General features: G+C 40.9%; 1 protein-coding gene across 3 annotated transcripts in view; it reads right to left on the minus strand.

Moving 5' to 3' along the window:
* SYTL5 (synaptotagmin like 5) overlaps nt 1-16072 on the minus strand; it is a 65210-nt gene that overhangs the window by 13257 nt on the left and 35881 nt on the right. For all 3 annotated transcript variants that reach the window (XM_083439137.1, XM_083439135.1, XM_083439136.1), the window contains 7 exons: nt 15104-15219; nt 13253-13388; nt 11759-11860; nt 8598-8745; nt 6409-6538; nt 5504-5610; nt 4412-4504 (listed from right to left, as the gene is read on the minus strand). In XM_083439137.1, coding sequence (XP_083295263.1) covers nt 4412-4504; nt 5504-5610; nt 6409-6538; nt 8598-8745; nt 11759-11860; nt 13253-13388; nt 15104-15219 — 832 coding nt within the window. The remainder of the gene's footprint in view (nt 1-4411; nt 4505-5503; nt 5611-6408; nt 6539-8597; nt 8746-11758; nt 11861-13252; nt 13389-15103; nt 15220-16072) is intronic.

The following is a 16072-nucleotide window of genomic DNA, read 5'->3' on the forward strand; positions in this document are numbered from 1 at the left end:
CACAAATATGATAATGAAGCACTATGTACAGAAAGAAAACTGCTGATACTTAAGTAAGCAAGTTATTTTTCTCCCGTAACAATAAACCTTAGGTATACTCTCATTACCTCTTACTCTGCATCCAGTGCACTCCCACTACTAGTTTTTGAGGCCACATTCACATGACATATTGATCCTGTAGTTCCTTGACAAATACTGGCTGTTCAAGGAGCTTTTTCTTAAAAAAGCTTCCATCTTACAAGAAAACTGGGTGCAAAGTAAGCAGTAATGAGAACATACCCTGACAGCCGTCACACAGAAGAGCACAGCAGACTCAGGAATAGGAGTTTGGGGTGAGGGGGAAAGCTGCAAGAGGGGAGAAACCAAAAACATCACACATGTCAGAGGAAGAGATCCCTGTTCTCTCTCTGATGTGAACAGCACTGTGCAAAGACAGCTTGAAACACAGCAGGGGGTGATGACCTCTCTGTGCTTCAAGCTGCTAATAGGAACTACTCTTAAACTATGTTCAGAAAATGTAATTTTATTTCTCTCTTGCAGCACAAGACGAACACTTGGATAAAAAGGTTTACTTATCATACGGGAGATGTCTATGGCAACCTATTTACAAATGAACAGCAATCAACATATTTTAGTCTTTTTTTAAAGCTGCTTAAAAAGGTAGAAGTTACCTTAAGTGCAGTTAACATTGCTGCTGTTAAACCTAGGGGTGGGAAGCAACTTTTGCTTATTCTTTCTTCTCACCGCAGCGCCCCCCCCCCAGTGTCACCATGGAAAGGTGGGGGAGATCTTCTAGAACAGTGTGGGAGTGGAGGCTGAGCTGGAAATCAGCAAACACAGCCAATGGGATCTCACCACTGGGGCTGTGTACATTATTTCCCTACAAAGAATTCTGGGACATGTGGACAGATCTACATTTTTTAGCACCCCTGATAGAATACGATTCCCAGGATTCTTTGGGGAAAATGATGTGCGTGTACATAGCCCACGTCAAAAGCATTCCCCGGGTGAGGTGAGCACCACCATACGCAAAAGGCAAGTCTAGATCAAATCTATGTTATTTGCTGGATTTAAACAATAAATAAAGGATCAAGTGACATGGTCAGCCTTATATTTAAGTCAACACTTTTGACATTTTAATCCTAAATACAGCTTGCCTGATACCCAGAATCTTTTCTTGTAAGAGCGGCATGATTAGCAAAATACCCATGGGGCTTGGCTTCACCATCGCAAAGAACTAGCCGCAGATTGCTGGTCATATGACAGCTATAGATGACTGGCAACAGTCATCTGTTATGACACTAAGAGAAATCCACGTTGGGCTCAAGTCATGATGTCAAAACTATTTATCTTCTGGGCTTCGTTCAGACAACAGGCAGAAACTGGAGCACTGGCTTAAAGGGTGGCATACGCTAAACTGGAAATGTGCTGGAGGTCAATTAACCAGGATCTCCCATGATTGAAATGAAAAATACTATCCGCCACACCTTGCAACTGGATAGAGCCTACCTGCAGAACCAGGGGAAGGGCTTAAATATTTTCCCTCACCACATTTTTTGATAACTGTTCCCCTCAACCACAGGCAACTGCTGTTATTTTTCCTATAGGGAAAATACTAGTGCCTGTATGTTTGCCCGGGTAAAGAGCTTCTGCTTGTGGGAGAGGATTTTAAATCAGAAAAACAGTGCTCGGGAAAGGGTTAACACCTCCCTCTCCCAGCACCACGGTCTTCATCAGATCCAACCCCTCCCCCCCAAAAAAACTACTAAAGAAAAAGAAAAAAGAACTCCTGATCATAGGTCCCTTACATCACATTTTGTTTGGCCTTTACTGTGAGTCAGATGAAGAAAAAATGTCAAAATGGGCCCATGTATGATACCATTGCCCAGCCTTGAGGTTAGACATATGAAGTGATCTCATCTGATGTGCACACAGGTCGCAAATCTCCTCACTCAATGAAAGTTGCTGGAAAGTGTTTTTTGTCACTGCCACAACCTGGAGTACCAGGCGCAGCTAAGAATCCAAAAGTAGCCTAAAGCACTGAGGAACACAGGCTGGATCTCAATTGATTATGGGAATCTATCTCTCTACGAATATACCAGAATGATACAGTTGTCAATATTTTTACAACTAATAATAACATAAAATGTATAACAACAACAACACACTGAGCAGCATGCAGCACCAGCACATTCCAGCTTTGAATAAAAAGTACCCATCCTACTGTAATGCTGACTAAAAACTCCCTTTTTAAAATGTTGCTTTCAGTAGGCACCCTTAGTTTTTGCACTTCTCTATTCTTTAACTCAAAGAGACACAGTGGGGTGTTGATGCTTTTCCCAACTTCCTCTGCCGTGCGTGTATAGCCCATTACTCCTACTGTGTCTGTGTTGTCTTTTTGTGCCACGGCATACCAAATTGTACAAAGTCATTAGCAGAGGCATCATTAAACCAAAAACTCAAATTAGTGGAGCATAATACTATGGAATTAAAACCAAATACACTAAGGATGCCATATATTTACAGGCAATAGAGCTCTAGCGCTCTCTCGACTTGTGTGGATATAGAAAAACTTGATACCCCCATCAGGAATGCCATTCCACACCTTCTGCCAAGACGTTTCCACTGAGGTCTGTCTACCTTCAGTGACCCTCATCCACAGTTGATATGCAACAGTTGATAATAAGAACTCTCTTCCCTGTAATCCACATCTCCAATTACCCCAATTTGTCTTATACCTGCTATGTCAATATAAACAGTTTATTCAGCAGTTTTATTTTTCCAGATACTCTGGATGTCTCCCAGGCCATTTACATCACTGGAATTGTATTGTTTTCCAGTTTTTGTTGAAAGGTGTGCCAAACATGTTACACTTTGTATTAAAATGTATTAGCAATCTGAGCTCAGGAAATAAAATTACGTGCAAAGAAAAACAAAAGAACTCTGCAACACATATAAATTATGGAAATTATATAGATTTTAGTAATTTCGTTTATACGTAGCATATTCCAATTTTGTTAATCAGGATGGGCAAAGATATCGAAGTTTCCGCCCTCCCGCAAGAAATAATATTCAGCCACCTGCCTGGCTTCTGAGACTTCATCAGAGAGCGCCCACACATTTTTAAACTTATCCATGTTGTTTTCAAAACAATAACACAATAGCAGAAATTCTAAGGAAGCTGAATTCACCACCAAATTTTGTTCTTCCATGGAATTGTGATACACACACACACCCTTGGCCTTATTATGCAAATCAATCTAGAAACCCACTTTTGTTTTATCTTGATTATATATTGTCACAAGGCTTGCAGAAATAAACATCACCACTTTTTGCAATAGTGGCCTTTTCTTCTTCAGGATGAATATATTATATACAGAGCTGAATCTCTTTCTACAAAAATATATGTGAGACTATAGTAATTCAACAAGTATATATCTTTTATCTAAAACACATTTATCTTTGTAATTGGCTTCCCTGGCAACAGCTACTGGCTACATCCCTGCATTCATTGACAGAGTTATAATAAGTCATCTTTAAATAACTGCATTCTTCTCTCTCAAGCTGGGCTAGCTGCCCTGGTTCTGTCCATTGATAGAATTCCAAGATTCATTTTACATGTTGGAGCCTTAAATCATTCATGCTTTCGATGCACAATCTAAACAACAGTTTAAACGCCTCTCCAGTGAGCTGCTTCCCCCTCAAATTCTAGTCCAATCCCCATTCAGGGACATTTGGATTTGACACAACAGAGAAAGCTGAGCAGATTTTGGATTTAGGCCACAAATCATTATTGATTCGGACATAGTGTTGAGTTGTGGTTCCCACACACACTCCGAAGAATGGTCAGCAGAGGAATAGAGGAAAGGAGAGTAAAACGAATGTACTGAATAGAGAAGAATTAATAGTATATAACATATATCAACCAAGCATCTATGTCACAGTAAACCATAGTTTTAAACAAACCATGATTTTATGTGAATGAGTAAACATGGTAGTATGTGCTGCTCTAAAGTTCCTACAGTGCTCTTTCTCTGCTCCTTCTGTGCTGCAGATCAAACAAGTAAAAAATCTGGCTTGTTGGGTTATCCAAAGCTGGGCTCATGGTTTGTTTTCTGCCACACAAACCCAAGTTTGTTCTTGCTCATAGTTTGTTTGATGGAGACTGGGTTCAGACAACACAGCAAGCCAGACTCTGGTTAGTTTTGGCCATGGTGCAGGAACAGAGGAAGAGCACTGTGGAAACTTTTGAGCAGCATGCACTCACATTCTACTTGTTCATATTAAACCATAGTTGGTTTTAAGCTATGTTTTAAAGTGACACGTGAACTAGGCCATCAACAACCTACCACACTACAGGAAGAAATTGTACAAGGAAAATACATATAGTAAGTAGTAATGGAGAACTTACTGTTGATAATCCACTTATCATATTGGTATGTCTCTTTGAGTAGCCAGAGGCCACAATGTCATCAATATCTTCCTCTGTCTCATCCAGGTAACTCTAATGGACAAAGAAAAAAGTATAAGCATGTTCACCTGGCTCTGAAATGTGCTGTTCATCACATACAATGTCTCTAGAACTCATCTCTTGCTGATTCTCAATCGAATGGATATCACTGCAAGAGTAGCATTTGTCTTCTCTCTTATCCCTATCACCCTGTCCCTTCCAGAGAACAGTTGAGCCACAGGGACAGCTGAAACTTGTTCATGAGAAAGTTACAGAATTTCTAGCCTATTTGAGGTAAGATTCCTGTAGTGGGTGGCAGATTTAAACTGTTTTGCAAATAAAAGCATGCATTTATTCTGGGTAATGACATGTCACGGAATGCCATTAGGCAATTACTGCTCTCATTAGCTTCACACTTCCTGATTCTGGATACCATATCAGTCCAAATTCTCTATATATCATGTCAATCTACCTTCAATTAATATTCCTGCCCTTCCTGTAACTTAGGCTTTCCTGTTCAACAAGTTTATTACTTCTAATGACTACTATAACCACACTTCAGGTATCCAGCTGTTATCCAAAATGCTGAATTGGGGTCCAAACTGAATCTTGTGGTTAGTGCACACCCCCAACTTCTATCCTACCTTTCCAAGGTTGCTTACACCAGTCATGATTAGAGTATTACCTATGGCTCTGAATACCAGTTGTTGAGGATCATGAACACAAAAGTGCTGTTGTGCTCATGACCTGCTTATGGGCTTCCCATGAGCACCTGGGATGGCCACTGTGAGAACAGGGGGCTACATTAGGTAGGCTTTGGCCTGATCTAGCAGAGCTCTTATGTTCTTATTTCTGCTGCTATACATTTAGTCACAGCATGGAGTGTGATACAAGTGAACCATCGGATGCAGTTGAAACCTTTTTTTTAAGCCCTTGTAACATAAAATGCCTGGTGTGCTCTGGTCCATGGGGTCACAGTCGGACATGACTAAACGACTAAACAACAAAACATAAAATGGCATAGTTCTAAACTGTGGCATAATTTTAACTCACCAGCTCCTGGTCCAATGCTTCAGGTACAGATTTACTTCTTAAGCTTAAAGTATCCTCATTGCCTTCTGAGAAGGATACACTGAGATCTCTCTCTGATCTGCTGCGATCTGAAAAAACAGAAGGGGAAGGAAAAAGCAGATTCTTTGAAAATTATACAGTAAATTCTATTCCAATACCACCCTTGATCCCCCCCCCCCGTTCATGGTATACAAACTTCTCTGCAGCTCCCCACAAATGTCAATTTCCTCTCCTCACTCTATTCCAAAGCAAAAGAGAGAGAGTAAAAGGTAAGAACCAGAGCAGTGGGCTAGGACAAGAATCCCTCTGGTACATTACAGAAGCTTCATTTCTCCTGTCTTCTGCAGAAGCCAAGCAAAGGAGAGAGAAAAATCGAGCTGCACACAACTGAATACCCAGAATTCTGGCAACTTAGCCATTTTTTAAAAAAATATTTTAAAACGGCCATAAACCAAAGAAGAAATATGCTGAACTATAAGAGGCATAAATAAAAGTATAAAGTGAAATGCAGAGGCAGATGGATTGATCATTCCTCATATGGAAGCAGTAGCATCCTGGCAAGGATTACAATTTGCAGGTGCTAATGAGAAATAAAACAATGGATTGTACAGAACATCTTTTGCCTGCAGATTCAGTCCTTGGGATCTCCAGTTAAAAGGAAGAGGCAGCAGGTGACCTCTGCCTGAAGTGCCTCTGCCAGTCAGAAGAGACAGTATTGGGCTAGATGGATAAAATAGTCTAACCTGGAAATGGTTGCCTCTTAGGTTTTAAGCAAAAGTGTGTAGGGGTTGGTGGGGCTTATTCCAAATGAGAATAAATGGAAGGAAAAACAGGAAGGAGAAAATGGTAGCAATGAAGAATGCATTTTAAAAAAAGAAAAAGCTTACCAGATGACAAAGATGTCCTAGAAACAGCTATAGAGGGTGTTCCAGATGCTTTCCTGCGATGCTTTTTTGCTAGATCTGCTGGTATACTTTCACTTGCAGGCATAGCAGTGCCTTTTTCTAATCCAGGATCCTTCCCAAAGAGAAGAAACAGAGATATTCCATATACAATGCTATTTAAAAACAAAAACAAAAAAACAAACCTCTTTATGAAAAAGGCAAATTCTTTAACCCACTACAACAGCTCTGTTTGTTGGCAGTGCCAACAACTTTATGCTAAAAATGCAAACTTCTCCTACTTTCCATCTGTTTGTTTGCGCCGCATCTGTGAAGTACAGTTAGGCATGACACTGCCTAACCATACTAAGAATCCTGATGAAACAATCTGATTTATTTGAGTGACCTAATAAATACAAATAAATTTATGTGCCCCAGAAACAGAACATATTGCAAACTCTAAAAGTGGCAAAATATAATAATTAAATATAAAGCGAACACATTAAAGCAAAAACAAGACATTCTGTCAGCAACTGCCATATTTACCATTTTGCTATATGTAATGTAAGCAGAGTTAAATATCAGCCTGTATGGGGAGTCTGCAGGATTTGAGAAGCCAAGAGAAAAAATGCCATCTGCAAAATATTTTTTGCAAATGTGCCCAGTTTCTCCTAAGCTTTTATTATGTCTGCTGCAAACATAATGTTTATGTAAACTGATGTCTTCACAACAGCCAGTGTTCCCATCCTGAAAAGCTGAACCAAATTAGTTTTGACCATTCATGGTTAGTAAATGACCAAAAGTTTAATCTTTAGATTTAGTGTCGGTTCTTGTCAAAACCTCCCCACAAATACAGATTCATTTAGTGAACTCAAGTGATTTTCAAAAAAATTCCAGTGGGTCAAACACGTCATAGCACTGCCCAGTCACATTGAAATGGGGGACACAGGATCCAATTTTCAAGGCAGGAATGTGTGAGTAAACCCTCACAACAGGCAATTTTCTTCCTACTAGAATTTGAATACGAGAAGTGACCTGGCTGAGAGAAAATTGGGGAAGAGGGTCTCCAAGGAGATAAGCCATGGGACAAAAGCCACCAAGTCTCTCCCTGATTTATGTATTTTTTTAAAAACCTGAATGCTACCTTGCACCCCGGCATGATTGGATCAGTACTCTGTTTCAAAAGTCACTGAACTATCCTCATTGTACTGCATTTGGTTCTGGATAACCTTAGGCAGGACACCTTTGTTTTCTTTTGCTGGGAATGGACTAATGTCCTAATTCACACTGGTCTTAAAAAACAACTATGAAAAGAGAGGCTTCAGACATTACTAAAGCGGGGACATGGCAGAAAGTGCTAATTGCTTGCATTACTTTCTATGTGTTTTTCTGTATTGCCTGAACTTAAATTGGCACATCATCCTCCCAGCCAGCAAAGGTGAATGAATGAATACCTGCTGCCCAAATGAACTCGGTAGTAGTCTGATCCCCAAGTCTAATGTAAAATTTAAGAGATTTGGGTTATTATCCTGTCCTATTAAAGTCAATGTGGGTTTTGCCACTGAGTTTGATAGAAGCCAACATAATGGTTAAATCAATGAAGAGTAGGAGGCAGGTGGTTACATTTTAACCAGGGAGACCCAAGTTCAAATCCTTGCTCATCCAGACAACTTACTGGGTGGCCTTAGGCAGGTCACAAGTCTCTCAACAATCAAGCAAGGTGGTTGTGAAAACAACACGGGATAACTCCATGTTCACTCCTTATTAAGATTAGAGACTTGTTCTCATCACTGGAATTCAATTACTAACAGCATTTTCCCATGAAAGGCTCTATGTTCCCTTTAGCACATGTGGGTTGTGACTGTTTCTCACTGAGGGAGTTAACCTGTGCCAGTGCTGACTATGATGGAGAGCTCACATGCTTGAATGCTCCTCCTTATGTAAGACACCGGCACACAGAAACTTAGCATGTCAGGGAGAAAGCTAGTTTAGATTCCTTCTCCCAAATATCTGGTTTTCTACTGGCAGGGAATTTCTGTATGCGAAAAGGGCCCTGACTAGCAAACATTCAGAAGGAGCACAGATTTGAGTTTTGCCTGAATGAAAATTCGACTCATGTTTCAATGGTCTCTTTTTTAAATCTCTTTGGAGGCAGTAAAGTCTAAAGAGAACAATTTGGGAATTAGTCAACTTACTCTGCCATAATCTACAGTCATGCTGCGTGTGCTCAGTGCTGGTGACCTTGGATGGACTGGAGTAGAAGAATTGCTTCGGTTAGCGGCACAAACTGCTCCTTTCAGCCCAGCAGGCAGTTCCTCCATATTGAGAGAATAGGTGCTCACCCTAAGGAAAGAGTGCCAAAAATCTATCCTCTTAGGACAGCTAATACTGCATCAGAAAGGTACACTACTTCATAACATAAAGGGTGAGCTTCAGATATCTTCCACTAAGAACTCAACTCTGAAATCAGAAGTGCACTCCAAGGCAATAATATAAGTAGCATTCAGGAACTGAGTTTGCACAAGGTAATTTCAGTTTACCATCTCTTGAGCTTCATCCCACATGCCTCTTAGCAGATCCAGTTAGGCCTTTCAGACATTATAAAGAACAAACCCACTGAAATTGCTACCCAGCCATGTAATGTTACCTGTCCCACCCCCATAAACTGAATTCATCATTCATCACCTTTCTTAAACCGTCGTTCTTTGGCTTCTAGTCAGTATTTTTTTTTTCAGAGAAGAATCACTCCAGGGCCAATTAAGCATCTAATCTTTAGTTTATAAAGGAGATAGCAGTTTCAGGCTTCACAAAATTGGCTCAGAACAGCTCTGTGTTTAACAGAGTCACACAATGACATTCCAATTATTTAGTTAAATATTGGAACTCATATATGCTCTGCCTTCCTGGAGGAAGATGTTTCTGTTTCCTTGCTGCTTTGCTGTTGTTTCTCTTCTGTTTTTCCCCCAACAGCATTTTATTCTCATTTTTGCAGAAAAATCTCAGGGTGAGACTGGTGGCTCTCACCCATAGAAAGAAATGTATTGTGCATGGGTAGGCAAACTAAGTCCCGGGGGCTGGATCTGGCCCAATTGCCTTCTAAATCGGGCCCGCGGACGGTCCAGGAATCAGTGTGTTTTTACACAAGTAGAATGTGTGCTTTTATTTAAAATGCATATCTGGGTTATTTGTGGGGCATAGGAATTCATTCATCCCCCGCCCCCCGCAAACAAAATATATAGTCCAGCACCCCACAAGGTCTGAGAGACAGTGGACTGGCCCCCTGCTGAAAAAGTTTGCTGACCCTTGGTATTGCGTATGTCACAAGTAGGGGAAAGTAAGTGGCCTCCTGCTATCTGTTCCCTTCTGTTTGGAACAGAAGACCCCAGGCGAAAGAGGCACTTGAACTTTTGACCCCATCAGCTGTTTTTACAACTGACGATTAGCTCTGTGCGTGTGGATCTGGAGTGGAGAAGAGGCCCACCGAAGAAGTGATAAGCACCCTTGTCCTTCCTCTTTCATAGCTTCTCTGCTCCAAAAGCCTGCTCCATAGTTAGAATCACAGAATCATAGAGTTGGAAGAGACCACAAGGGCCATCGAGTCCAACCCCCTGCCAAGCAGGAAACACCATCAGAGCACTCCTGTCATATGTTTGTCAAGCCTCTGCTTAAAGACCTCCAAAGAAGGAGATTCCACCACACTCCTTGGCAGCAAATTCCACTGTCGAACAGCTCTTACTGTCAGGAAGTTCTTCCTAATGTTTAGGTGGAATCTTCTTTCTTGTAGTTTGGATCCATTGCTCGGTGTCCGCTTCTCTGGAGCAGCAGAAAACAACCTTTCTCCCTCCTCTATGTGACATCCTTTTATATATTTGAACATGGCTATCATATCACCCCTTAACCTCTTCTTCTCCAGGCTAAACATGCCCAGCTCCCTTAGCCGTTCCTCATAAGGCATCGTTTCCAGGCCTTTGACCATTTTGGTTGCCCTCCTCTGGACACGTTCCAGTTTGTCAGTGTCCTTCTTGAACTGTGGTGCCCAGAACTGGACACAGTACTCCAGGTGAGGTCTGACCAGAGCAGAATACAGTGGCACTATTACTTCCCTTGATCTAGATGCAATACTCCTATTGATGCAGCCCAGAATTGCATTGGCTTTTTTAGCTGCCACGTCACACTAATTGCTTTTCCTAGGGGTAAAGCAGCTATTGCATTTTCGCTACACACACACACAATCTATCTGCAACATGCAGTTCTACTCTTTTGGACACTTGGAATTAGTTACGGCTGATAAACAGGCCTTCAGTGGAACATGCCCATCGTGCAGCAGTCTGGCATGTTGGCCACATGGTGTGGCATGATGGTTTTGACATTGTTCACAGAATGCTCCAGGGACACTTGCCATTCCACAGACATTTGAGATTTCACCACACTGTTCAGCTGCTCTAAATACCTCCATCTGTCTGCCCTGTCTGCTCAAGAGCAGCAATGCTCCAATTTGCCTTATTTGTCTCAAGCTGTGGATTCCTGACCTGAACTGCATTCCAATGCTTCCCCAATTTGATTTTTGTGACATTTCAAAACACGCACATCTCAGAACACTACCATCCTTCCGTTCAATAATACTAAGGTTTGAGAAAGCTAGTATCTTTTCAAAATTCAGCAATGGGAATTTTAAATTTGGTATTCATCAAGGAATCCATCCTCATTTGCCAGGAAATTGAATAAAAAGCTGTATAACAGAATAACTTTACTTTTAAATCAACTGACATTTTAACTTAAAAACACATCACTTCACTGTCTAAGCAACCTTTCTGCTTTTTTTTTGGTAATTCATATACTAGAAATGACACCCAAATTACATTTTTGCTTGGCTGATTATGCCATATCACATTCTAATTTACTGCTGTGAACAACCCCCCCCCCGCCTACCCCATAAAGACTTATTAGGGAAGTAGTGAGATGGCAAACAGGATCACTTACAATGACAGCTTGTATTCTTTAGTGCCATGTTCTTCAAACTTGGGTCCACAGATGTTCTACTACAACTCCCATCATCCTTGGCTGCTGGCTGAGCTGGCTGGGGATGATGAGTGCAGCTGACTGACTACTAGGGCTCAGTACCACCTCCCCCTCTAACCACCAGCAAACAAAATTGACACAAGACCACACCTTGCTTTAAAACTTGCCAGAAAAATGTGTGCATGTAGAAAACGAGCATCAGAGAACCTTAAGTCAGAGTGGCTTCAGCAAAAAGAAGAAGAAAGAAGGACTACAGTAATTTCAATATCTGTATCAGTTTCTGAAGCCAGTGGAGAAATTAAGTTCAACCGTACAAAGGGCATACCATTTCTCTTACCTATCAGCACTATTTATACTCTGGACATCAACATCTGAGCTGATGCTTCTTCCATCTTCTGCCTTCACAACTGCGATTTCTCCTTTAGCCTTGAATAAAGCTCTGTTCAACAGAAAGGTCAAGGCAACCAGGGAGACATCAATCAAAATACAGGACCCATATAGTGATTATACAGAAGTTTTCCTTTTTTCTGTTTAAGATGCTCATGAGAACTGTACACCATGGTATATTTTCATGTAAGCTTGTTGCATTATGTTTCACATCAAGATTCAAAACCAATGAGTTTAGACATTGTGACAAAGGTGCATGTTAATGAAAGAATGTATCTAAACTGTAGCACTGTGCAATTTTCTGCTACAATAGAGATAACATGAAAGAAATAATTTTTCTAAAGTATTGCAAATTTTCAAAAAATATTGCATCATTTAATATTTACACTCTACTGGGTTTGGCCTTTATCCCCAAAAGCAGAACCTCAGGGATTTGTGTGCTTCAACTGTACAAAACGAAGAAGGAAACAACAGTAATTATCCTGTGTCTTGCATTATGTTTTGGCTTTGAGAAGGGGTTGTAAGGGTTCCCATTCACTCATAAAAATATTTATTAACTACCAGACCTGTTAAATATTTTCTAAGGCCTTTCCATTTTTATTTTGCAATAAACACTACATGGTGCAATGAGACACTCACACACAACCTAAATTTGCACCGTCTGTTTCTTGCACCAGTGCCCTATTTGCTGTTGCACACATTTCTTAGCAGTAGCAGAATAGAAGGCAAGTGGATGCAGTGTTGTCATTAGGACATGACTGGATCTTCAATATTTTAAGGACATAAGAAGAACCCTGCTGCATCAGGCTAAGGGCCTATCTAGTTCAGCATCCTGTCTCCCACAGTGACCGACCAAATGCCCCCGGGAAGCCAAGAAGCAGGACACAGTTCCCTAGCAACCAGCATTCAGAGTTATGCTACCTCTGAACAAGGATCTGGCATACAGCCATCTTGAATTTGTCTATTTCCTTTAAGCTAGAGGCCACCACTGTAGCTCATGGCAGTGTACCCCTCAAATTTACCACACACTGTGTGAAGAAGTATTTCCAATTTCCTGTCAATTAGTTTCACGGACTAATCCCAAGTTCTGTTATTTTGAGGGAGAGGGGGAAGCCCCTTTTACGATGCATAGCAAATACCACCTTGTGGTTCTAGTCAGGAAGATGGAATAAACATTTGTTTGAACGCCAAGAAAGTTATATGAGGAAGCCACAAACACCACACAAAAGGGAGCCCCTCCATAGGCTGCTTCAAAATCTCTTATCAAAGGAGAATCCAGTTAGGAACCACACATCCTTTAAATGTTTCAAATATAAATGAAGCAAAGAACAAATCCTTGCTGGAAGAAAAAGGTCTCAATCATCGGGTCCAAATGATGGAATGCTCTGGAGTGAATCTAAACAGAAATCCACTTCAGCATTCAGATTATAAACTGTTGCCTTACCCAATATTTCTGTGCCCACTGAAGACTGACTTTGCCCCACTTGAAAAGGAAGCAAGCACATCTTGCTTTGAAGTCTCCTCTGAACTCTCTGGAGACTGATCTTTGAGTTTTCCTCCTGTAGCTTCAGAGGAAGGATCTTAAAAAGAAAAAAGGCACTTTTAAAATAATAAAGGGGATCAAAAGCAAGTTTCCCAGTGATTTGACAAGAATTTTAAACCAGCTGTCCAAAGTGCAACACCAACACACTATTCATTTGATCAAGGTCTCCAAGTACAGAAGCATCCACAACGGAAGAACGTAAGAGCATATGGATAAGGCCAACGGCCCATAAGTCCAGAGTTTTGTTCTCACTCACTGACTACATCCCTATCTTCTAATCTTTTTTTATCTCACCGCTGTGCTTCAAACAAAGTGCCCAATGCAGCTAACATGAGCAAATAACGAGAGGGGTGGTAGAAATGACACAACAAGAAGAAAAACACAAACAGGAATAGCAGATTTTAAAAATAATAATTGACATGAACAAGAGAACCAGGCACTTAAAAGAAGAAGCAGACACTGGTCACAGAATCATAAGGTTAGAAGGTACTTCAGAGGTTGTCCAGTTTAACCTCCTGCTAATGTAGATGCTACCACATCTCTGATAGGTAGTAAGTATGCCTTAAAGGTTTTCTTAGAATCGAGCAGTATATACAGTTTGTTAAATAAATAACTCCTACTAGGGGAATTCAATATACCCTAGTAACACATTACCAAGATTTTAGACATTCAAAAGATAAAAAGCATTACTCTCATTACAAAGATGAACACACACACACCTTGCAACAACTGTGTTTTCTATAGAACAGAACTACGAGAATTGCAATTGTTCCGACTAGAGTGTATTACACACCTAGCAGGGCCACCAGCATGCATCCCATCTTGCATCATTCATAATGTATGCATGCAGAATTAGCTGCATTACATTTCTATGCCAGCTTTTACCAACCTAGTGCCCTACAGCTGTCTAGTTGTAGTTCAAAAAAGCTGGTAAATAACAGGCAGGTGAAAGCTGTCCAATGGCATGATAATCCTCCTTACAGTATTATACATAGTTCAGTGTATAAAGGAAAGCTGTTGAGAACTCTGAGTCTGAATACTATAATGAGCTAGAGGCAATATTCTCTGCTACAAGAGGAAATCCTGTGCTTGCACATGGAATTTGTTATGTATTGAAGTTCTCACCCTGGCCACCAGGAGTATTGTGTATGTAGTTTTCACTCAGGTCCACGTCAGTTATTTTAGGGGGGAAACCCTGGATTGTTGTTGCTACATTGTTGACAGCTGGCTGCCTATAAAAGCAGGCCGGCTGAGCTGTTTGCTGTTCAGTTCTGTCCAGCTTACAAATAAAGAGCTGCTTTGGAAGAATCACTGTGTCGTCTGCTATGTCTACCCACTATTCAACAGAATTCATGTGCACAGGCATGAACAGGAAAAACCCCTGCAAGTGTGGCATATGATGAGAGGGTCTATACTTTGCTGTAAGCCATGGCAGCAATCCTGAGCCCAGATAGACACAACTCACTGGTTTCAGTAGGACAGGATTGTGGCATATAAATATTTTTGATTGAGTAGTGTGGGAGTCTTTTATGTTCTGGTGCTGCTAAAACAAGGCAGGTGTGGGCCAGAGTAGCCTCCTGGATAAGGAACCAAGGGGTTTCCATTGTATTAAAAAAAGTTTCAATACTAAAAGGGTGTCAGCAAGTGCCAGCTCATTATGCAGCACTAAGACTATAACCATCAATTAGGGGGACAACAAGGCTTTAGCTGTACATAGGAAGAACAAACACATTTCCCTCCTGTTATTTTTACCTGGGGCTTTGCGTTGGATAGACCTTCTAACGACATCACTTCCAAGGAGGGTGGATTGTTTGAAGCGCTTTGCTCTCTCTTCAAAAAACCATTCACCTGTAACTATCCTAAGCTGCCTGAATGAGAAGAGAAAGGAAAATAGCACAATCTGATCCAATCAATGTAAACAAGTACTCTGATTAACTCCACCCACCCAAGAAATATATATTGCTTTAGAAAACATTAGCAGAAAATTAAATAAGGAACCAGGCCTACATGATAAGGCCAGACAAGGGTAACAGCTCAAAGTATATTTTAGCCGAACATTTATGTTTAGCCCTTAGAAATCTATTGGCTACAAAACAGGCAGAGGAACCAGAATTAGAGCTCATATTTAATCTCCTTTTAATAATGTATACACATTTCCACAACATGTAATCCCTTATAGATAAATGATGAGCTAAAAAAGAAGGAAAAGCACAAAAAGAGCCAAGTTAACAAAATGCACACCTAAGAGAACAGTTCAGTTTTATATAGGCTAGCCATCTAGGTGTTAAGTTCCAGCCAAGCAAAATTTTAAAGGCTCATTCTCTGCTTGTTGCCAATAAGGATTTATATGGCATTTTTGTTCACAGTCTGTTCCATGCCTCTTCTTTAGTTTCTAAGTCCCAATTCAGTTCCCACCACCTTCTCAAATTTTCTTGAGGACAGAATTAAACCTCTATGAAGATTTATACAAATATGACATTAGACCTTGCCACAGCTACCACTGTGCTTGCCTTCTCCCTCTAGCCCCAATCCACACAACCTCCCAGAAGGCATGGGCAAGGCAATTTGGAGGATGCTGCTATCTTCTGACTCTAGTCATTGTTTGCATGCTCAGAGAGGACAGGTGAACATGATTCATCAGCAAGGAGAAGTCACAGTGGCAGGGCTGGAAGTGGAGTCCCTACATGTGGGGGGGGCCTCAGCAGTTGCCCAATGATACAA

This window comes from Podarcis tiliguerta (assembly GCF_965153285.1).
Source record: "Podarcis tiliguerta genome assembly, chromosome: 4".
Taxonomy (NCBI): Eukaryota; Metazoa; Chordata; class Lepidosauria; order Squamata; family Lacertidae; genus Podarcis; species Podarcis tiliguerta.